The sequence below is a fragment of the Vulpes lagopus genome, chromosome 6 (assembly GCF_018345385.1).
Source record: "Vulpes lagopus strain Blue_001 chromosome 6, ASM1834538v1, whole genome shotgun sequence".
NCBI classification, from domain to species: domain Eukaryota; kingdom Metazoa; phylum Chordata; class Mammalia; order Carnivora; family Canidae; genus Vulpes; species Vulpes lagopus.
Genome location: NC_054829.1, coordinates 104,346,955 through 104,371,194, shown reverse-complemented (window position 1 = coordinate 104,371,194; position 24,240 = coordinate 104,346,955). Strand labels below are relative to the sequence as shown.

At 37.4% G+C, this 24,240-nt stretch overlaps 1 protein-coding gene across 4 annotated transcripts in view; it reads right to left on the bottom strand.

Moving 5' to 3' along the window:
• SGMS2 (sphingomyelin synthase 2) overlaps positions 1 to 24,240 on the bottom strand; it is a 91,401-nt gene that overhangs the window by 20,670 nt on the left and 46,491 nt on the right. For all 4 annotated transcript variants that reach the window (XM_041760021.1, XM_041760020.1, XM_041760017.1 and 1 more), the window contains exon 3: positions 834 to 1,533. In XM_041760021.1, coding sequence (XP_041615955.1) covers positions 834 to 1,288 — 455 coding nt within the window. In that variant the 5' untranslated portion in view covers positions 1,289 to 1,533. The remainder of the gene's footprint in view (positions 1 to 833; positions 1,534 to 24,240) is intronic.

Sequence of the window (24,240 nt, the reverse complement as noted above, 5' to 3'; positions counted from 1 at the left end):
GAGAACAAAACATCTGAATGATAAATGAGATGGAAAGGGAATTGAGGGGCCTTGTTTTTATAGACTAGCTGCCAGATTTCATAGGGAAGCAAAAATAACCACTTCAGAGCTATGTCCTATTTTTAAGTGCCTTTAAAGCAAAAGTACGTGGCTTTCCTACTTCCTGATTGCCCCTATTCCAAAACAGGGAGACTGAAACCAGTGAACTAAGGGCTCTATTAGTGCCATGGGGAAACTGGACAGCACATTTACTTCGGAAATCTCAAACCCAAACCGCATGGATCCACGTCTAAATTCAGTTTTTTACATTCTTGTGACTGGATTGCTAATAGGTAAAATAAAAAGAAATGTAAAATTTGAGAACTCCTGAATAGAAGCAAACCTCAAGGAATGCTATTGACTACAGACCGATATAGTCATCACACTATGAGTAAGAGAGGCAAGTTCGCAGGCAACTCCATTCCCCACCTGTTAAAGGCCTAAAATAACAAAAGCATGATGAAGTGAATGTTATTCCTCTCTAAGCCTCTTGATTTATCATGCAGATACCACAGCACTGAGTTACTTGAAATCAGGAACTGCACCTTGAATTCATCAGCTCTGAATCACTGACCATGATATATCCATAGCATCCTCATGGTTACCTCTCATACACAGTTGCCTTTTAAATCCTTATTTATTCAACGAGGTAGATCCTTCCATTGCTTCCTGTCATCAAATGCCTGGATAGGACTGAATTTATCAGACAAAACTGAGGAAGACCATTTCAATTACACATCTACCCCCTTAAATACAGACTTATGGCAAGCCCCATAATTAGTAGACCTACTTACTTGTATCTCAGGAACAGCCACTGGGTGATCCATAGTCCAACTAATATAATCCCATTTATTTCTGATACAGAAAATGCCCATTTTACCCGATCAATGTAATCAAAAAACTTGTCTGGTAGTGGAGGGCTGAGCTCCTTGGGAGGCACTCTTTCGTGTACAACTGTGATCATAACGGTTGTTAAGACGAGGTTGAAAAGAGCATACACGAAGGCAATACCTGTTTTCCACCACTCCAGGGGAAATTTGTTCCTTGATTCAGTGGGCATAGCAATTTGGATATAGTCTGGGTACTTTTTGGTGCCCTTTCGCAACCCATTGGATAAGCTCTTAGGTTTACTGTTGCCATTTTTGTTTTCTTCTTCGGGAGGCTCAGCAGGTCTCGTGTAAGTATTTGCAGGATCATTGGTTTGATTTTCCATATGCTCTTCAAGTTTCGCTGTCTCTATAATATCCATTGTTCTCCAGTCTTTGGATCAAAAAGGAGATGGTAAAGTTCTTGTTCTTTGTGCAAACTTAATGGTTTTAAATCTTTCTATTTCTGAGATCAACATGGATTCCTATAACTGATTTTGTTTCCTAGCACAAAAGGTAGAAGGTAGCCATCTGATTACTGTTCCCTCCATGCAGCTACCTGCTGTACACACGCCACTTTCAAGAGGGGAAACCAATTTTCTTTCTCCCAAAGGTGTCACTATCCCACCTGCAAAAATAAAACAAAAATTATGTTCAGAAACCGTGCTTGTCCACTTGTCGACCATCCAAACAAAAAGATTGTCAAAATAAGGAAATACCAAAGCCATTTCTTTATATAAATATATTGTCAGAACATGGTTAAAGCTGTTGAGACGGAGTTTATTTATAAAATATTGCGTTGTTTTATCTTGGAATTCTTGTCTCTTTTTGAGGTGATGTCAGTATAAATAGGAACATTTTAATAATCAATTCCTTTAAAATTTCTTTAAATATAAATAAGGATCCAACTTTGCAAACACTTCATCAGACACTATTACTTGTTGCTAACCATGAAGTCACAATAAGCTAGAACCTCTCTGGAGATCACATCACTCTTTCCTAAGACTGCAGCTTTTCTATGAACCTGGAAGAACCAAAACTGTGATGAGTTGCTCACATGCACTGAATGAATAACTGTTACTCTTTCCACTGGTCAATGAGCCCATTTTTTACATTCTCCTTAAAAAACTGGAGTCTCTTCAGGTGACCACTTTTCAGAACAGATTTGAGGACCACACATTCAAGATACTTGAAATGGCACTGCCTAGGTTTATCCGTTTATATGTAGAGATGCACACCATATACCGGGAAAGCTGACAGTCTTCAAAATAATACAGTGAAAAGATACACAAAACCTTAGCTATCTGTGTCTTACTGAGGGAACACATTCTATCTGTAACTTGAAAGATAAAATATCACAACTGGCATGGCAAATCAGTAAGGAACATTTTGAGACAACCACCACATCATCTACCAGACAACAGAAACTGACACCCAGAGACCAGCTCCAGGCACTCACCACCATGACACGGATGAGGAAAGGGTGCCTTCGGCTTAAGCTCCGCGAGCTCCAGAGAGCAAAGACTTCTTCCCAACACAGAGCACCGGCACCAACTCTTTTATACTTGTTGGCAACACAGCCCCAGCTGTTCTCAATTTAGGAAAGCAGTATTTTAGTCATGCTGCCGAACCCGGCCACCTGAAGAGGTTTTCAAACCTCATAATTAGTCCCCTCCCTGAGTACACTGCACAACTCAAGCATAATTCTTCACATTTTAAAGACCTCCCTTTCAGGGGAACTTCGGGAAAAAAATAGGGAGATTAAAAACTCAAAGTGGGACAGCTAAGCCTTTATTTAATGAAAGAAAAAGGGGAAAAGTTAAAATGGCATAGTAAGTACAGGGAATATTTGTTGACAGTATAGATAGCAAATAGAGCTACCACAAGTGTCTATGTGCACCTGAAAATGCTAGTGCTGAAGGAGCAACGGGGCAGGAATTAAAAGTTTAAAAACCACGGTGGACGTTCATCCAAAGAGCTTGCAGTCTGATTGGAGAGACAGAATTCATGTGACAAAAAAACTCCTGGAATAGACAGAAAGGCATATTATAAAAGAAAGGATGAGGGGATCACTAGATAAAAATGTAGCTTTAGGGGCGCCTGGATGGCACAGTCAGTTAAGCATCCGACTCTTGGTTTTGGCTCAGAATGGTGATCTCAGGGTCATGAGATGGAACTGTACATCAGGGTCTGTGCAGAGTCGACTTGAGATTCTCTCCCAGGCCCCTCCACTTGTCCCTCCTGTTCATTCTCTCTCTTCCAAATAAATCTTTTAGCAAAAGAAAACAAAACAAACATAGTTTTAGTTCTATCCCTACTCCCCGGACCGATGTGTCTACAGAGAGGCACTGTCCTTCTCCGGGGAAGTGAGAGCATGAGGAAAGTTGAATTGGAGAGAGATGGAGGGTCACTGGAGGATGGAGAGGGGCTAGAGTTATCGCTGAGCAGCAGATATCTGATCCCTGTGAAAAACCACAGCCACTAACACACGAGAGCAGGATGTGAAAGGACCAGTGCCCCTCTCTGGAAACGAGAATTGACAGATACTCTTTGTAGAACCCTAGCACAGTGTTGTGGGAAGCATTAGTGAAGATATTTGCAAAAACAAACTTCTGACACCATGGATCACCACTTCTAACAGAGACGCCAAAACACTAACTCAGCCATTGCCCTTCCTCACCAAGTCTAGGCTAACCCACACACAGCATCTTACCAAACTCATCAAAATTCCCTCCCAACTTTACTATTCCACATCTGCTCCTAGCCTGGTGTTCGTATGTGAAAGAAGCCTGTGATTTTTTGAAGCCCTGGTCCAATGGTGAACATACTGACAGGCTTTATAAGGTAGGTATCCCGTTCTAGAACATAGAATGTAGAACAGAAGAAAATCCAATGAGTTACCTTTTTTTTTTTTTTCTCTCTTCCCTAAGAGGAAGCACTCAGCCACCCACCTCATGGGACAACTGTGAGGATGACTGAAATAATTAATCATGAAGAGCTTTGTGCTCCTGGGAGTGAGAGCACTTTGTGAGTGCAAAGCCCATTTATTGTCATTAGTAGCAGGACTGATATTTTCCTTGGGATTTCATTAAGAAGATTGAATATACAGAGCACATTCATCCTATGTCAACCAATCTTGGGACAGTGATTGCCATCAAGATGATAATTACAACATCTTCATTCCTATGGTGATCTTTTCCTACAGTAAGTATCTGGGAAAGTGACAAAAGCCACAATAGTTTCTCTGGATGGAGAGTAATCCCATTAGTTCATTTGTTTTGGGTACTATGCCACAGCACAAGGCAAATGAAAAGCTTTCCAAGTCCTCTTACATTGCAAAATACCAGAAGCTAACCTAGAGAATATTTTAAAAGTTAAAGACCTCTATAGACTAATTTTCCTTTAAAGGCAAGTGCAAAACTCTGAAACTCTTGATACACTGACACTGTTAGGTTTTTGGGCGGACAAAGCATGATGTATTCTAGAAATTCAAGGAAGGTTTCAAACTAGGAAAGGGCTGTAATAAAACACAAAAATACAAATAAAAAAGATACGATTATCTTGAATGAAGTAAAAAAGGCATTTGATACAAATCAATATTTACTTGGTTTTGGTGGGGGAGAAAGTATTCAATAAAGGAAATAGAAGTACCTATACAGAGCCACATTCTTCAATGCCAGTAGCATGTGATACGCGTGCCAATATGTAGTAGAAAGTCTTCCACTGTTACTTCTCTTCTCTGCCCTAAATGAACTTTGGAATCTTTTTGTCAAATTACCAGAAAACACATTATTAACTTGTTTTATTTCTATCACCTCAATTTTGTAAAGGTTTTGATATTACCATATTCCTACATTAGTCATTTCCCCTTAATTATCTCAGGATGATTTTACGTAATTTGACAAAATGATTCCATGGTTCACACTGGTAGGTATAAGGCTATATATTACAGTCACTAATACTGGTGTAATGGCACCCAGTTATTCTATTTTGAGTTTATTCAAAGGAAATAAGAATGTACACAAAATATTTCTACAAGTATGTTTTCAACAGTCATTTATAAGAGAAAATTGAAAATAATCTACTACCCAACAAGAGGGGATTAGTTAAATGAATTCTGTTTAATATTATAAAGTACTATGTTTTTATATAGTAACTATAAAAGTATGAGGCAAATATATAAATATTACCTAAGAAGGATGCAGTATCCAATTAAATATAAACTTAGATCTGGGAGATCCCTGGGTGGCTCAGCGGTTTAGTGCCTGCCTTTGGCCCAGGGCGTGATCCTCGAGTCCCGGGATCGAGTCCCACATCGGGCTCCTGGCATGGAGCCTGCTTCTCCCTCCTCCTGTGTCTCTGCCTCTCTCTCTCTCTATCTAAATAAATCTTTAAAAAATAAAAATAAAAACAAAACAAGGAATGCCTGGGTGGCTCAGCAGTTGAGCATTTGCCTTTGGCTCAGGGTATGATCCCACTGTCCCGGGATCGAGTCCCACATTGGGCTCCTTGCATGGAGCCTGCTTCTCCCTCTGCCTTTCTCTCTGTGTCTCTCATAAATAAATAAAATATTTTAAAAAATAAAATAAAATAATAAACTTAGATCTAAAAAGGAGATGTAGAATCTTAATAATTTATATCAGAGGTTATGGTTTTTAAAAAATGGGAAAGGGGCATGTGACAGCTACCCAAGACTATTAGAAAAGGTCCAAGTTTGAAACTCATGACATATGCATCTTCTCAGTAGTCCTAACCCAAAGCTTGCTGATGGCTTCCCAGAGTGGAGACACGGGCTCCACTCAAAACTCAAAAATGGTTTGCTTGCTAGATTTGTACGCCAGCCTCATTGTGCATTTGCAGTGGTTAAGACAAATGTGTAAATGTAGTTTAAAAATTAAGGAAGCTTATCTAAGTTTATGTTTGGATTTTAATGTTTAAAAAGAGGTTATCTGTTGAAAAAGGAAGTTAAACACTGAAGAAAGAAAATGTGTTTTTAACATTTGCAAGTTGGAATTATGAATAAAAGAAATTTATACATAGACCTTAAAGGCTTAGGAAAAACCAGGTCTTGAAACAATTACAGTGAATTGAAAAATCAATGGAAACAAACACCTGGTATGTAAGTTTTTTAACAGACATAAAAGCTTCCTCAGACTTACAAAAGAAAAAAAAAAAACCCAGAAAACCTCAAAAATCAATTGTCACCATAAAGCCATTAAAAAGTGAAGTTGTAGAATAGTTCTCAGAAAATACTACTTACATAACTAATTCTCATTATAACCCTAGGAAGTATTGTAAAGAAACTGAGATAAAGTGAGATACTCAGGGCCAGACAGATAGAAGGCTGGACTGGAACCAGGAATTGGACCTCAGGGGCCCCTATTCTTACTGGCACACCACCACCTCCAGTGCCATTACATGTAGAGGTCAACAATACAATCAGCAAATAAATAAATAAGTGACTATCAATTAATAGCTTTCTTTTTTTAAGAAGAGATATGTAAATACATAGGAAAGTCCTCTAGGTAACATCAGACACATTTTTAAATCTTTGTAATTTTGCAAAAATTTGTATACACTTAGAAAAAGTTTAATATATAACTCACTCCTCTTGTGGGAGGAGGAGAAAAGGGAAGAGCCAATTAAGTATTTCCCATCTCTATACCTACCATTTAACTAGAGTTATTGTTACTAATTAACTACCATTTAAGTTTATAATATATCACTTTATGTTAACAAGATCCATTTTAGCTAAGATATTTTATGCCCAGAAACTTTTTTCAGAAACAAAGACATCTTAGCTTTCCTTTCTTAACAATTTTAGAGTTTAGCTTGCTTACAAAACTCTTCTCACCTAAAATGGATAAGTACTAAAAATGTTTACAGATCACGAGGATATCATGTCAGTCATGGGATTCTATTTCAGAAGCACTCACAAAATTTGCTAAGTATTTTTACTAATGAGTTCTTGAAAACTTAATAGAGGATCAGTTTACTAATTATCATGTATTTTTGTGAAATACTTTCCCAGCAAAAGTAACATGAGTCTTTGTCAGACCTTTATAATAAGTTTTTATACTGCCACTAGGTCCCACAGCTGTATAGGTATGATGACAAGGAAATGGGCAGGCTTTGTAGGGTGACAACACTCTGGGAACGGATCTGAAAAAGAATTTTTTAAATTTAAAAATTAAAAGATACAACCGAACTTCTGAATATGGGGAGAGATATGCTTAGGTAGAGGAAAGTTGTTTTGATTTCTGGTACTGATTTACTATCCCTTATTTGAGAAGGTTGGACATTAGCTCCATATCCAGTTGCCATAAGAGAAAGATCCAGCCTACTGGTTGCCTGGGGCTGCTGGTGGGAATGCAGAGTGACTCCAAATGGGTTGGAAGTTTCTTTTGGGGGGATGGAAAGGTCCTAAATTAAGGAGGATGGTTGCACAATTCAGCAAATTTACTAAAAATCATTTTAGTTGTGCCCTTACATGAATTTTATACTATGTAATAACCTCATTAAGCTTTAAATGTGTGTGTGTGTGTGTGTGTGTAGCCTGTTGAAATAAGTTGTTTCTAAGGGACCAGAAAACCAAGGGCTACTCCACATGCTGTTATTATGTTCCAGGCTCACATATTCCTGTCAAGTGTAGTACTCACCAGTTGAGCATTTCTTTAGCAGTGATTCTGCAATATACATTTCTAAGTTTTCTACAGACAAAATCAAACCACTTAAGAAAATTTGCATAAACTATCCTCCAGAAAAACCCTTGTAACTAAATAATATGAAAAGACAAAAAAAGATGGATTTCCTCTAACAGATTTAAAATTTACCGAGTTGTATTCAAAGAAAAAAAGAGATGGTTCATTTTCTTTCTCACTAACAACAACAAAAAAAAAAAACGGTCACTTTAACTGGTGAGGTAGACAATTTAATACTTGTTGAAAGGAATACTTATTCACACAGAGCAAATATTAGCTGTGTAAATTGGAAAACAATAAATCGTGGGACTGGGAGTGTTTCACAAGAAGGGATCATCTCTAGGCCATAGTGCAGCATGAAAGGGAGAGCAGTACTCAGCCTGTGTTGTTTCTGACTTAAGTTTGATATAATAATAAGTACCTTCCCTAAGATTTGACTTGTAAAATGTTTCATAGGATGTTTTAAAATCTGGCTTCTACTTCCTAACTGCTTTTTTTCTTAAGATTCATTTACTTATTTGAGAGACAGAGTGCGAGTGAGCACAAGGGGAGGGGCAGAGGAAGAGAGAATCTCAACAGACTCTGCAGTGAGGCACTGAGCTCATAGCCTGACGCAGGGCTAGAACATGACCCTGAGATCATGACCTGAGCCAAAACCAAGAATCAGATGCTCAACCAACTGAGCCACTCAGGAACCCTAAGCTGCCTTTATTATTGCAATGGCTTTTATTATTTTTAAATTTATTTTTATTAATAAAAATTATTTTTGCTGTTTATATTTTATTATTGCAATTCTTTTTCATTGCAATGGCTGCAGAATTCCGATGATCAGATCTGATTCCAGTGTATTTTGGAAAGACAAAAATCACCATCCTAGGGTTGAGGGACTGAGGTTTTCTCACAGGAGCAGGCTGGTGGTGGGGTGGACCCAAGAGAGCTAAAATCACAGGGAAAGACAAGGTGACAATCTGCGGTACAATGTGTAATATGTGGTGTGGAGAACAAATGAATCAATGAACGAGTGAATGAGCGTGTAGACGGGTTAGACAGACCCACCAGACAGATAGGAACACAGACAGACAGAGTGACCAGGAACCAGCAGATAGAAGAGGGCTGTAAAACGAGGTCAAAGACTAGGAAATATTTTTAAAATTCTTTAAGTTCCTTTAGATATACTCTAAATCAGACATTCTCAGAGTTAAGGGGTATAGTCAGGGACACACCAAGCACTTTCCCCAAAGGCTGCCTTGTGCTTGCCTTAAACCCTTCTCCTGACCTCTACTTTGGACACCTAGGAAAGCTCAGAGAGTTTCCAGAGGGTGGGGTGATAGAGAGTACTCCTGGTGTTGTCTTCTTCCTTTATCTGCTGTTTTCAGCCTTCAGTAGAAGTAGGCTAGAATTTTCTACTTCCCATTCCTCTTTTCTAAAGTCACTGCAAGTGAAGTGTGATAGACCCATGGCCTCAGAAAATTATCTGGTTGAAGTCTTACCTTTGTGCCAATGATACTTGTCTACTTCAGCACATGAGCAAAAGAAGGCTCCTCTGGTTTAAACAGACATGAGTACTCTTGAGAACTTAAACTGTATTAGAGAATAGATGTTTGGTCACTAGAAGCATGCCCACTGCCCCTTTCCCCCCATGACTGGCACTACCTCCTCCGTGTTTTATGGTCAAACAAAAGCCACGAGCTCTTGTTCAGCATAAACACCCAGGGTGTTTAGCAGAAAGGTTAAGTCTACAGCCTAACTAAACAGCAGCGATAATGATCTGTTTCTACATTCCTATTCTTCCTTATATACCCAAAGATTTATATACACAGAAACGGATTCCTTTGGGTTTTTATATTTACTACTCTGGAATAGGAGCACAGATTACCTATTGCAATGAGGACTTTTCCAGAAACTGTAAAAAACTCCATTTTTAATATAGTTAAGCCTAATATTAGAGTCTATGGTTTCTCCTAAGAGCAGTGGCTGGTCCAAAAGAAAAGCAGAAGCTGGGTCGAACAGTTTCACACAGTCTCCAAACCACATAACATATTCTGAATGATATTAGAAGACCTCCTTTGGAGTAAGTAGATCAGAGTCAAGTTAACGGTGTATTTCCTCAACAAAAACAAAAATGTTTCTAGATTTGGATGCATATCATTATTACTGGAAAACCATGATAAAAAATGAGAGAAGGAAAAAAAGAATAGTTCCTTAAGGATAATTTCATAATTCTCTACTATAATAAAGCTCCTTTATTTCACGTCCTTCAGATTACTTAGAAATACACTTAACTGATTTCTCCCTCTACCATGTGGTGACCAAACTGTGGAGATATTTTATACAATTTCATAGCCTATTTAAATGGGTATTTAAAAATGACATCTTGAAACTCTGCTTGCTATTTACCAGCTTGCTGTTTACCAGCTTGCTATTTACCAGGCTACTACCACTTTGAGATGTGAGTGAAATCACCTGTAAGCAAGAACTCTGCAAGGGGGTTAAAAGATCTTGCAGTAGTGTGGAGGCAAAGGTGAGGCTTTAGGAGAAGCATTTAACCAGGCGCTGGCAGTTAAGACATACTGTGGTTACAGCAGAGGGCAGATGCCAAAGAACAGGAAGTTTACTCAATCCCCAGTGCTGTTGTAGGAATGACACCCAGACACACTACAATACAATTTCCTTGTTAAAGGTCTAAAGTCTGCAATTAGACATTTTAATATATATTTAAAATATAATGGTTAGGGACGCCTGGGTGGCTCAGTGGTTTAGGGCTTGCCTTTGGCCTAGGGGGTCATCCTGGAGTCCCAGGATTGAGTCCCGAGTCCCATATGGGGCTCCCTGCATGGAGCCTGCTTCTCCCTCTGCCTATGTCTTTGCCTCTCTCCATGTGTCTCTCATGAATAAATAAATAAAATCTTAATATATATATATATAAAATGGTTATTGTATTTCTGCTTAGTGTGGCAACAGCCACGTTCAAGTAACAGTTTAATACAATCCAAGAGATTTTTAGGGGGAGCACTTCCTTGTAGCAAGAATTAAAACACTCAAAGATTAAGGAGAAGGAAGCACCTAGAATCTGTACCTTCAGGAGGTTTGCCCCATTTGCTTGTTGGGATTTGGGTGTGGTGTTATACAGGACTGGGTAGAGGGTAAAGGTGCTTGGGGAGCATGAAGGCGAGGTATTTCTCTGTGTTTTGAAGTCCTGTGCTCCAGCGCACCTGGGTTCCTTAAGGCAGAGCATGGTTTTCACTATAAGGCAAGGAAAAAAATAGGAAAAAAGAGACCATGGAAGACCCAGAAAGGTCTGTATAAAGCCTACATTTCTCATTTTCTGATGCCAACCACAAAAATGTTCTTTTGCATGACTGGCCGAACAAGCCACTGCTTTCAAATGTTATGAGGCTATAAAAAGCAATACTTTCTCCAAAGCCATTAAGGTCACTATATTTGGCTCTAGTTTCTCAGAATTTAAGCTGCCATGTTGTATTTTAAATACATTATTTGTTTCTCAAAAGCTCTTATTTGACCAATGCTTCTAATCTAGGATTTTGTTTTTGCAAAAAACCTGATAATGATGATTTATGTTTCCTAATTTCGGGTCTCCAAAGAGACCCGGATTTTCAAACTTGATCCAATACAAGCATTAGCATACGCTGGGGAAAGGCAGCAAAAAGTAATTTAAAAGATTAAAATCCTGAGTCTAACAATGCCATTTTATTTTATTTTTAAAAAAGATTTATTTATTCATGAGAGACACACAGAGAGAGGCAGAGACATAGGCAGAGGGAGAAACAGGCTCCATGCAGGTAGCCGGATGCGGGACTCAATCCCAGGACTCCAGGATCACGCCCTGGGCCGAAGGCAGGCGCTAAATCGCTGAGGCCACCCAGGGATCCCCTACCAATGCCATTTTAACACTTTCAAGGAATGCAACAATTTCAGTGTTATATTGGTATCTGAAATATATCTATAAAATATTTGCCTACTGAATTTTCATTTATCCTAATAACTTAAAAAGAAACCATCACAAAGCATACATTTCTATAATTATTACTAGAAAGTTGGCATATTAAAAAAATTTTCAGGAGCACCTGGGTGGCTCAGTGGTTGAATGTCTGCCTTTGGCTCAGGGTGTGATCCTGGGATACTGGGGATCAAGTCCCACATCAGGCTCCCTGTGGGAAGCCTGCTTCTCCCTCTGTCTATGTTTCTGCCTCTGTGTTTCTCTCATGAATAAATAAATATCTTTTTAAAAAAAAAAAAACCCAGAAAACCTCAAAAATCAATTGTCACCATAAAGCCATTAAAAAGTGAAGTTGTAGAATAGTTCTCAGAAAATACTACTTACATAACTAATTCTCATTATAACCCTAGGAAGTATTGTAAAGAAACTGAGATAAAGTGAGATACTCAGGGCCAGACAGATAGAAGGCTGGACTGGAACCAGGAATTGGACCTCAGGGGCCCCTATTCTTACTGGCACACCACCACCTCCAGTGCCATTACATGTAGAGGTCAACAATACAATCAGCAAATAAATAAATAAGTGACTATCAATTAATAGCTTTCTTTTTTTAAGAAGAGATATGTAAATACATAGGAAAGTCCTCTAGGTAACATCAGACACATTTTTAAATCTTTGTAATTTTGCAAAAATTTGTATACACTTAGAAAAAGTTTAATATATAACTCACTCCTCTTGTGGGAGGAGGAGAAAAGGGAAGAGCCAATTAAGTATTTCCCATCTCTATACCTACCATTTAACTAGAGTTATTGTTACTAATTAACTACCATTTAAGTTTATAATATATCACTTTATGTTAACAAGATCCATTTTAGCTAAGATATTTTATGCCCAGAAACTTTTTTCAGAAACAAAGACATCTTAGCTTTCCTTTCTTAACAATTTTAGAGTTTAGCTTGCTTACAAAACTCTTCTCACCTAAAATGGATAAGTACTAAAAATGTTTACAGATCACGAGGATATCATGTCAGTCATGGGATTCTATTTCAGAAGCACTCACAAATTTGCTAAGTATTTTTACTAATGAGTTCTTGAAAACTTAATAGAGGATCAGTTTACTAATTATCATGTATTTTTGTGAAATACTTTCCCAGCAAAAGTAACATGAGTCTTTGTCAGACCTTTATAATAAGTTTTTATACTGCCACTAGGTCCCACAGCTGTATAGGTATGATGACAAGGAAATGGGCAGGCTTTGTAGGGTGACAACACTCTGGGAACGGATCTGAAAAAGAATTTTTTAAATTTAAAAATTAAAAGATACAACCGAACTTCTGAATATGGGGAGAGATATGCTTAGGTAGAGGAAAGTTGTTTTGATTTCTGGTACTGATTTACTATCCCTTATTTGAGAAGGTTGGACATTAGCTCCATATCCAGTTGCCATAAGAGAAAGATCCAGCCTACTGGTTGCCTGGGGCTGCTGGTGGGAATGCAGAGTGACTCCAAATGGGTTGGAAGTTTCTTTTGGGGGGATGGAAAGGTCCTAAATTAAGGAGGATGGTTGCACAATTCAGCAAATTTACTAAAAATCATTTTAGTTGTGCCCTTACATGAATTTTATACTATGTAATAACCTCATTAAGCTTTAAATGTGTGTGTGTGTGTGTGTGTGTGTAGCCTGTTGAAATAAGTTGTTTCTAAGGGACCAGAAAACCAAGGGCTACTCCACATGCTGTTATTATGTTCCAGGCTCACATATTCCTGTCAAGTGTAGTACTCACCAGTTGAGCATTTCTTTAGCAGTGATTCTGCAATATACATTTCTAAGTTTTCTACAGACAAAATCAAACCACTTAAGAAAATTTGCATAAACTATCCTCCAGAAAAACCCTTGTAACTAAATAATATGAAAAGACAAAAAAAGATGGATTTCCTCTAACAGATTTAAAATTTACCGAGTTGTATTCAAAGAAAAAAAGAGATGGTTCATTTTCTTTCTCACTAACAACAACAAAAAAAAAAACGGTCACTTTAACTGGTGAGGTAGACAATTTAATACTTGTTGAAAGGAATACTTATTCACACAGAGCAAATATTAGCTGTGTAAATTGGAAAACAATAAATCGTGGGACTGGGAGTGTTTCACAAGAAGGGATCATCTCTAGGCCATAGTGCAGCATGAAAGGGAGAGCAGTACTCAGCCTGTGTTGTTTCTGACTTAAGTTTGATATAATAATAAGTACCTTCCCTAAGATTTGACTTGTAAAATGTTTCATAGGATGTTTTAAAATCTGGCTTCTACTTCCTAACTGCTTTTTTTCTTAAGATTCATTTACTTATTTGAGAGACAGAGTGCGAGTGAGCACAAGGGGAGGGGCAGAGGAAGAGAGAATCTCAACAGACTCTGCAGTGAGGCACTGAGCTCATAGCCTGACGCAGGGCTAGAACATGACCCTGAGATCATGACCTGAGCCAAAACCAAGAATCAGATGCTCAACCAACTGAGCCACTCAGGAACCCTAAGCTGCCTTTATTATTGCAATGGCTTTTATTATTTTTAAATTTATTTTTATTAATAAAAATTATTTTTGCTGTTTATATTTTATTATTGCAATTCTTTTTCATTGCAATGGCTGCAGAATTCCGATGATCAGATCTGATTCCAGTGTATTTTGGAAAGACAAAATCACCATCCTAGGGTTGAGGGACTGAGGTTTTCTCACAGGAGCAGGGTGGTGGTGGGGTGGACCCAAGAGAGCTAAAATCACAGGGAAAGACAAGGTGACAATCTGCGGTACAATGTGTAATATGTGGTGTGGAGAACAAATGAATCAATGAACGAGTGAATGAGCGTGTAGACGGGTTAGACAGACCCACCAGACAGATAGGAACACAGACAGACAGAGTGACCAGGAACCAGCAGATAGAAGAGGGCTGTAAAACGAGGTCAAAGACTAGGAAATATTTTTAAAATTCTTTAAGTTCCTTTAGATATACTCTAAATCAGACATTCTCAGAGTTAAGGGGTATAGTCAGGGACACACCAAGCACTTTCCCCAAAGGCTGCCTTGTGCTTGCCTTAAACCCTTCTCCTGACCTCTACTTTGGACACCTAGGAAAGCTCAGAGAGTTTCCAGAGGGTGGGGTGATAGAGAGTACTCCTGGTGTTGTCTTCTTCCTTTATCTGCTGTTTTCAGCCTTCAGTAGAAGTAGGCTAGAATTTTCTACTTCCCATTCCTCTTTTCTAAAGTCACTGCAAGTGAAGTGTGATAGACCCATGGCCTCAGAAAATTATCTGGTTGAAGTCTTACCTTTGTGCCAATGATGCTTGTCTACTTCAGCACATGAGCAAAAGAAGGCTCCTCTGGTTTAAACAGACATGAGTACTCTTGAGAACTTAAACTGTATTAGAGAATAGATGTTTGGTCACTAGAAGCATGCCCACTGCCCCTTTCCCCCCATGACTGGCACTACCTCCTCCGTGTTTTATGGTCAAACAAAAGCCACGAGCTCTTGTTCAGCATAAACACCCAGGGTGTTTAGCAGAAAGGTTAAGTCTACAGCCTAACTAAACAGCAGCGATAATGATCTGTTTCTACATTCCTATTCTTCCTTATATACCCAAAGATTTATATACACAGAAACGGATTCCTTTGGGTTTTTATATTTACTACTCTGGAATAGGAGCACAGATTACCTATTGCAATGAGGACTTTTCCAGAAACTGTAAAAAACTCCATTTTTAATATAGTTAAGCCTAATATTAGAGTCTATGGTTTCTCCTAAGAGCAGTGGCTGGTCCAAAAGAAAAGCAGAAGCTGGGTCGAACAGTTTCACACAGTCTCCAAACCACATAACATATTCTGAATGATATTAGAAGACCTCCTTTGGAGTAAGTAGATCAGAGTCAAGTTAACGGTGTATTTCCTCAACAAAAACAAAAATGTTTCTAGATTTGGATGCATATCATTATTACTGGAAAACCATGATAAAAAATGAGAGAAGGAAAAAAAGAATAGTTCCTTAAGGATAATTTCATAATTCTCTACTATAATAAAGCTCCTTTATTTCACGTCCTTCAGATTACTTAGAAATACACTTAACTGATTTCTCCCTCTACCATGTGGTGACCAAACTGTGGAGATATTTTATACAATTTCATAGCCTATTTAAATGGGTATTTAAAAATGACATCTTGAAACTCTGCTTGCTATTTACCAGCTTGCTGTTTACCAGCTTGCTATTTACCAGGCTACTACCACTTTGAGATGTGAGTGAAATCACCTGTAAGCAAGAACTCTGCAAGGGGGTTAAAAGATCTTGCAGTAGTGTGGAGGCAAAGGTGAGGCTTTAGGAGAAGCATTTAACCAGGCGCTGGCAGTTAAGACATACTGTGGTTACAGCAGAGGGCAGATGCCAAAGAACAGGAAGTTTACTCAATCCCCAGTGCTGTTGTAGGAATGACACCCAGACACACTACAATACAATTTCCTTGTTAAAGGTCTAAAGTCTGCAATTAGACATTTTAATATATATTTAAAATATAATGGTTAGGGACGCCTGGGTGGCTCAGTGGTTTAGGGCTTGCCTTTGGCCTAGGGGGTCATCCTGGAGTCCCAGGATTGAGTCCCGAGTCCCATATGGGGCTCCCTGCATGGAGCCTGCTTCTCCCTCTGCCTATGTCTTTGCCTCTCTCCATGTGTCTCTCATGAATAAATAAATAAAATCTTAATATATATATATATAAAATGGTTATTGTATTTCTGCTTAGTGTGGCAACAGCCACGTTCAAGTAACAGTTTAATACAATCCAAGAGATTTTTAGGGGGAGCACTTCCTTGTAGCAAGAATTAAAACACTCAAAGATTAAGGAGAAGGAAGCACCTAGAATCTGTACCTTCAGGAGGTTTGCCCCATTTGCTTGTTGGGATTTGGGTGTGGTGTTATACAGGACTGGGTAGAGGGTAAAGGTGCTTGGGGAGCATGAAGGCGAGGTATTTCTCTGTGTTTTGAAGTCCTGTGCTCCAGCGCACCTGGGTTCCTTAAGGCAGAGCATGGTTTTCACTATAAGGCAAGGAAAAAAATAGGAAAAAAGAGACCATGGAAGACCCAGAAAGGTCTGTATAAAGCCTACATTTCTCATTTTCTGATGCCAACCACAAAAATGTTCTTTTGCATGACTGGCCGAACAAGCCACTGCTTTCAAATGTTATGAGGCTATAAAAAGCAATACTTTCTCCAAAGCCATTAAGGTCACTATATTTGGCTCTAGTTTCTCAGAATTTAAGCTGCCATGTTGTATTTTAAATACATTATTTGTTTCTCAAAAGCTCTTATTTGACCAATGCTTCTAATCTAGGATTTTGTTTTTGCAAAAAACCTGATAATGATGATTTATGTTTCCTAATTTCGGGTCTCCAAAGAGACCCGGATTTTCAAACTTGATCCAATACAAGCATTAGCATACGCTGGGGAAAGGCAGCAAAAAGTAATTTAAAAGATTAAAATCCTGAGTCTAACAATGCCATTTTATTTTATTTTTAAAAAAGATTTATTTATTCATGAGAGACACACAGAGAGAGGCAGAGACATAGGCAGAGGGAGAAACAGGCTCCATGCAGGTAGCCGGATGCGGGACTCAATCCCAGGACTCCAGGATCACGCCCTGGGCCGAAGGCAGGCGCTAAATCGCTGAGCCACCCAGGGATCCCCTACCAATGCCATTTTAACACTTTCAAGGAATGCAACAATTTCAGTGTTATATTGGTATCTGAAATATATCTATAAAATATTTGCCTACTGAATTTTCATTTATCCTAATAACTTAAAAAGAAACCATCACAAAGCATACATTTCTATAATTATTACTAGAAAGTTGGCATATTAAAAAAATTTTTCAGGAGCACCTGGGTGGCTCAGTGGTTGAATGTCTGCCTTTGGCTCAGGGTGTGATCCTGGGATACTGGGGATCAAGTCCCACATCAGGCTCCCTGTGGGAAGCCTGCTTCTCCCTCTGTCTATGTTTCTGCCTCTGTGTTTCTCTCATGAATAAATAAATATCTTTTTAAAATTAAAAATTTTCATTTGGAGGAAATAAATCTGGTTTATATACCATCATATTTAAATATCGTCTTAGTAAATATTAGGCCTAAGTATCTGAATACTCAAAATGATTGCCAACAGACATGGTCATGGTTTGCTATAGAAAATGAGATTCTAAAAAAAAAATAAAAAAAAAAAAACAAAAAAAAAAAAACAAAAAAAAAAAAAAAAAAAAAAAAAAAAAAAAAAAAAAAAAAAAAAAAAGAAAATGAGATTCTTTAAGACTAAATCCCAATGTCTTCAGCAAGAGCAAATGATCCAGGAATCTCTGAGCATTAAAACATTTGGATACATTTCTCTCTCAAGACAGGAGACAGCTCACTCAAGACTTTTATTTGTCTATTTGACTAAAGACCCCCTGTATGGAGCTTGACCACTCCAGCCTAGGGACTGCTGGTACAGTAAGGATCACAAGAGTGGATGTATATACACCATCGGTTACATAATGATCCTTAGCCACTGGCCTGTTTCCCTTCAGCAAAAATCTAGAACAGGATACACAGCTCTTATTTTGTATTTCTTTTAGGTATACCCTAACATGAGACATTTAGTTCCAATATACCTAAGCTGTCCCTCCAGGAGATAATTAGAGAAAGAGGGAAGAGTTTTAGAAGAGAAAAGAGGTAGCAGAAAAAGAGTAAGAGTTCTTACAATGAAGCCTTAAAAGAGAAAAAAAAATATGGAAAAGTATAGACATCAGAGCTACACTTAGATGGCTTGTAGGGGCCCAAAGTAAGCTCTGTTCTCTGTAAGGGCAGTTTATACCTTGGGGAGTGCAAAGAGGCACAGGAAGGGAGCATCAATCCTTGGTATCAAAGGCAGGAGAGCCGGGAGTACTTGGATGGGAAGTATTTGGATGGGAAGCCAAACCAGTAGGGACAGGGGGTAGGCTTTGTGACTCAGCAACACAGTATTGGAAATATGGGGACTACCCACACTGGCACATTTCTACCATAGCAATATAAACATAACCATAATTAAAACTTAGCATATGAAAAAGGTCAGATACTCATTGAGTAGAAACTATGATATGTAAACAAATATAACATAAATATGAATAGCTTCTATATAAATAATATAGTTACTATTCTTTAATCCAGGCTTCCATGTGGGGCCTTGGCTCTCTGCTTTCTTTGTACATTAAGTCAGTGTTTCATTCTCATATTCTTTATGTCCAAGCCAGGTGATTTCAGGACCCTAACTAGGAAAGCCCACCCTCAAATGGAATTGGGAGAGCATGGAAAGAGACAGGGGGAACAGAGAGGAATTTTTACGTTGGCTATCCACAGGGCAAGTGGAAAGTGGGCAGGAAAGGAAACATAAGGAAGGGATAAAGTTGTCAGGGCCTGTCTCATAGCCAGAACCCTTTTCCTTACTTACTATTTGAAGCTGATTTCCCCCACCCCTCTGACATATCATAGGCAAAAGAGTTCCTGTGATTAAATATCTCCCAGTTACTGAAACAAAAACTTCCCACAGAATGTCCCATTGACAGATTAACACACCAACCTCTACCCTGTTGTCATCCCTGGATAAGAACACTAGAAAGTTATCTTGAAACAAAGACCATTAAATTATAATTTAAGATGCAATTGAAAAGGAGCATAAAAACTGCAATGAGGGGTGCCTGTGTGGCTCAGTCAGTTAGGCATCCAACTCTTGATTTTGGCCTCATGTCATGATCTCAGGGTGAAATCGAGCCCCATCTGGGGTTCTGCGGTGTGGTGAGCATGGAGCCTGCTTGGATTCTCTCTATTCCTCTCCCTTGCACACCCCCCTGCCCTGGCTTTCATACGTGCTCACTCTCTCTCAAAACAAAACAAAAACAAACAAACAAACAAAAAACCTGCAACAAATTGCAAGTTTAGGATCAAAAAATTGGTATAATTGTTTTTAAATTCTATCTCTTTTTAAACATGTCAAGAACTTTACAAATGCTTATACCTCTTGACATAGTAACTACTACTGAGAATTTATTTTAGAACAAGTCTTAAAGAATATAGAAAAAACAGTATCCAAAAATATATTCAGTGAAACAACAATCTAAATGTCTACAGGAGACATTTAGAAGCATCTGTGAAGTACATTAAAATATATATAATACATTGAATACATCTAAATGTCTGCAGTAGACATTTTGAAGCATCCATGAAATACATTCCATTTATTGTTTAAAAAACAGCACCTAGGGTGCCTGGGTGGCTAAGTCTGTTAAGCCTCTGACTCTTAGTCTGGCTCAGGTTATGACCTCAGGGGGTCATGAGATGGAGTCCTGCAATAAGCTTTGTACTCAACAGGGAGTCTGCTTGAGATTATCTCCCTCTGCCCCTGCCTCACCACCCCTCACTCTCTCTAAAATAAATACATCTTTTTTTTTAAAAGCACCATATTATTTTGATAAAAATGTAAGTGTATGAATTTTTAAAAACCAAGTCAATAAACCAAAAGAATATCAGATGTAATGCTAGTGGTGGGATTTACCAATTATTTTTATTTTCTTCTGTACTTTATTTTCTTTAAATTTTCTGAAATAAAAGTGTTCACTCGTATTTGAAAAATTATTTTCAGTTTATGAAGATTATGCTTATGATTTTAGTGAGTAAATATAGTATAATTTCAGCAATATAAAGATGTATATTACATAGAGAAAAAATCTGAAAATATACTAAATATTAACACTGCTTGATGAATTTAAGATGATTTTAATTTTGTCCTTACTCTATGTTGTATTTTCTAATTTTCCACATTAATCATTCTTATAAACAAGAAAGCTGATGGAAAAAAAAAAAAGCTGACGGCTATTTTAACTATAATAGTATCGACAGAGTTAAAAGAGAATGTGGGGCGCCTGAGTGGCTCAGTGGGTTAAGCATCTGTCTTTGGCTCAGGTCATGATCCAGGAGTCCAGGATGGAGTCCTGCATAGGGTTCCCTGCTCAGTAGGAAGTCTGCTTCTTCCTCTGCCCCTTACCCCACTCTTTCTCTGTCAAATAAATAAAGGAAGCCTTTTTAAAAAAGGAGAATTTGTATTTTGTTTTGTACAATTTTAAGTATGTAAAGAACGCACTTATAGAAAAGTCAGAACACAAGTATTAAGAATGGTTGTAAGTGGCAGGAGTATGAGATTTTTTTCCCTCCTACATTTGTGTACAGTCCACATTTAAAAATATTTTCATTATAAATGTATTATTTTATAGCTAAAAGTATCCAAAACTATGCCTACTTGTTATTACTGCTTTCAGGGAAACACTTATCAACTGAAATCTCTTGATTTCCTATATTCCCTCAGCCTCAATTAGGTGTAATAAAAAAATATATGTCTAAAATGTGTTTTTAGACCTGTCTGCATTATTGCTGCTGCTAGGGAAAGTCTGGTAAACTAACAGTTATGAAGTGTTACAGCCCTAACTTGACATACACATACAATTAAATTAGTCTTAGTGTCAACTTTCAAAAAAAGACTTAATTATATTGCAGTGTGGTTATCTTCTGCAAGGTTTATTTGCAATAAAGGAGTGAGGGCTGTTTTATAAATTTCCACATAATGGATGTGACTCAATATTTCACAAAACAAAACCTGTCACTGATTCAGTATAATTTCACCTGAATAAAACCAGGGGCCAAAAGCAGAGAAATCAGGCCAAACCAGATTTGACAGAGGAGACAATTCAGTCAAAAATGCAAATCCCCAAGCCCTCTTTTCAAATATTGGTAATTTTTGCACACTGTGGATATTTTATAAGCTTGTGTACTTGAGCATTTTAATACCCTTTTTTCCTGACAGTTGGTGGATTTTTGCTTTATTGTACTCATCATTAGTTCATAGTTTTTAGCCTCTATTCTTTATGATAATAAAACTTCAGAAATAACCTGAAAATGCCTGATCAGTTAAATAAATTATGGTCTTCAAAACAGCATGTATTCCATATATAAAACTTATTTTTAAAAATTGAAAGAATGATTAGGCGGGCCTGAGTGGTGCAAAGTTGGTTTTGGCTCAGATCTGATCTCAGGGGTGTAAGACTGAGTCCAGGCACAGGCTCCATGCAGAGTCTGCTTGGATTTCTCTCTCCTTTTCCCTCTGACCCTCTCCCCCCACTAAAATAAATAAATCTTTAAAAAAAGTTGTTTGGTTTTTTTTTAAAATTGAATAATTGGAAACAGTCATTTAAGCCAGTTTGCAAAAATCTGTAAGTATTACTAACAATCCCAAGTACTATAAAATTCTAATCCTATATTTTCTTTTTTTAAAAAGTTACATTAGTGCTTTTTCCCCCTAATTCCAAAAGCTATATATTACACACTTTGGAATTACTTCTAGGAACTTGTCTAAAGATACCTGCACACGCGTGAAAAGATTGTTTTCCAAATCTACTCATCAGAATTTTTGGGCAATAGATGCATTTTGAAATTCAGAGCTTTGACTTTCAGAAAACCTGTATACAGGTATAACATATATTACGTCCCACAGCTCACCACTACCCCCTTGCTGGATCTGGGAAACATTAGATACTCAAACACTGATACATCTGAATCAGACATATGAAAATATTCACACCACTTTAGGTAAATAAAGACTATAAAGAGCTTTGGTCAGTTCAAGAAGTATTTAGGCACCAAGGGTTATTGAGGGGAGGAGGGGAGGGAGCACAGGCGAAGAGGAGGAGGGGAGGAGGAACAGACAGGATGGCAGGGCCTTTAGTTTTTGGAAGTTTAGTTTTTGAAAATACAGATGCGATTCCAGACTTGTAAGACTGTCCATCAAGATGGGACTAGTTACATTATAAACACATTTTAGTTGTACAATAAAATACTATTGTACCATCATACCATGTTAGGTGAAAAAATTGCAAAATGGTGTTACATATATAGCATAATTCTTTGCTGTGGGGGAAAAACTATGCTGTGTATGTAAATAAATTACATACTTACTGGAAAGGTGATACTACATGGAACATTTACTTTCTACTTTTTTGTATTGAAAAAATAAGAGCATGTTTTGATTTTACTGCTAAAAAGACAAAGACAATTATTCATTCAAGGGTATTTAATGTTTATTCTAGGAAATACTGTAGGGATACCACAGTTTAAAAAATGTCACTTCCCTCACAGAGGTTCCATTCGGCTAACTATGTAAAACAACAATAATAAAAAGATTAAAGTTATTATGAAGAAAAATAAAACAGGATGGGGTAACAGGAGGATTATTCAAACTAGATCTCTAGGCTTATGAGATAACAGTCTATTTAAACATTTCACATTGAATACTCTTCATCAGAAAAAAAAAATCACTGTGTCATCAAGTCAAAGGTATATCAAGAACATCTATGTTCCAACCTGCTGAGACCCAATTAATGTAAATAGCTTCTAGAAATCTGTACAAATAGAACTTTTAAAAACTTTAAAAAAGAAATTCCACTGGAAATGCTCCAATAAATAATGGATTTTTGCCTTTGAGATTTTTTACATTTTTAATAGACCAAAAATAATGCATGTTTAATATTCTAATTATAATCATTGTAATGGACTTTAATTGATCACACTAGTGCTATCTTCTAAGATGTTTAACCCACATGAGACTTTTAAGAAAAGGTTAAAGACACAATATTATAATCATAGGAAGAATAAAAACAAAGGCATTATTATGTGGGAACAAAAAGGTTGAAGGTAGCAAATAACTAACAAGGATTTAGAATTCAATTAGACTTTCAACGCAGGAATTTCATCATTGAATCCTAATAGGTAGAATAGAAACTATGGATATAGAAAATTTCAAAAACTGTACCCCAAGGTTAATGACAACCAAGCGACCAAACTCAAGCAATACTCCAAGGTTAAATACATAGTAACTGCTATACTCACTGCTGAAAGCCTGGAAGGTAAGGCAAATACATGGACGGCCAACATAGAAGACAGAATTATTTCTGGTCTTCCGTTCTGTGCAGAATTTGGCTCGGAAATGCTAAGGAAGGTAGCAGAAGAGAAAACTGGCTCCTATTCTCAAGGATTTTTTGGTTAAGTAACTGCCCCCCCCCCCCGCATCTTTCCAACCAGAAGTGACTTAAAAAAGACCAAAGAACAATGAAAACAACTTTCATAAATTAGATTAGAGCCTGAAACAACATTTGAAGTTTAATAAAACCATATACCTGAAAGAAGTAAAACTGAAAAGAAAATTTGAATAATGAACATAAAATGGGAGGAAAAACTAGAGAAAGATATATATAGAAATAGATGTATATTAAAACATACGTAACAGGACTTTTAAAAGTCTAGATAAATAGATGAAAACTGAAAATGCTTTTAAAAATTTAAAAAAAAAAAAAAGATTTTTAAATAGTCTTTAAAAATGCCAAGCTCTCCTGGGTGTTGTTTGGAAGTGCTGAATCACTATACTGTACACCTGAAACTAATATTACACTGTATGTTAACAAAACTGGAATTTAAATATTTTTAAAGAATAAAAATGCCAAGCTTCACATATTGGTAGTGGATAGAAAATCAGTGAAGTAGTTATCCTATTCAGTATAGCACTGGTCTATCCTTGGGAGTAAACTATGGTCAGAATTATT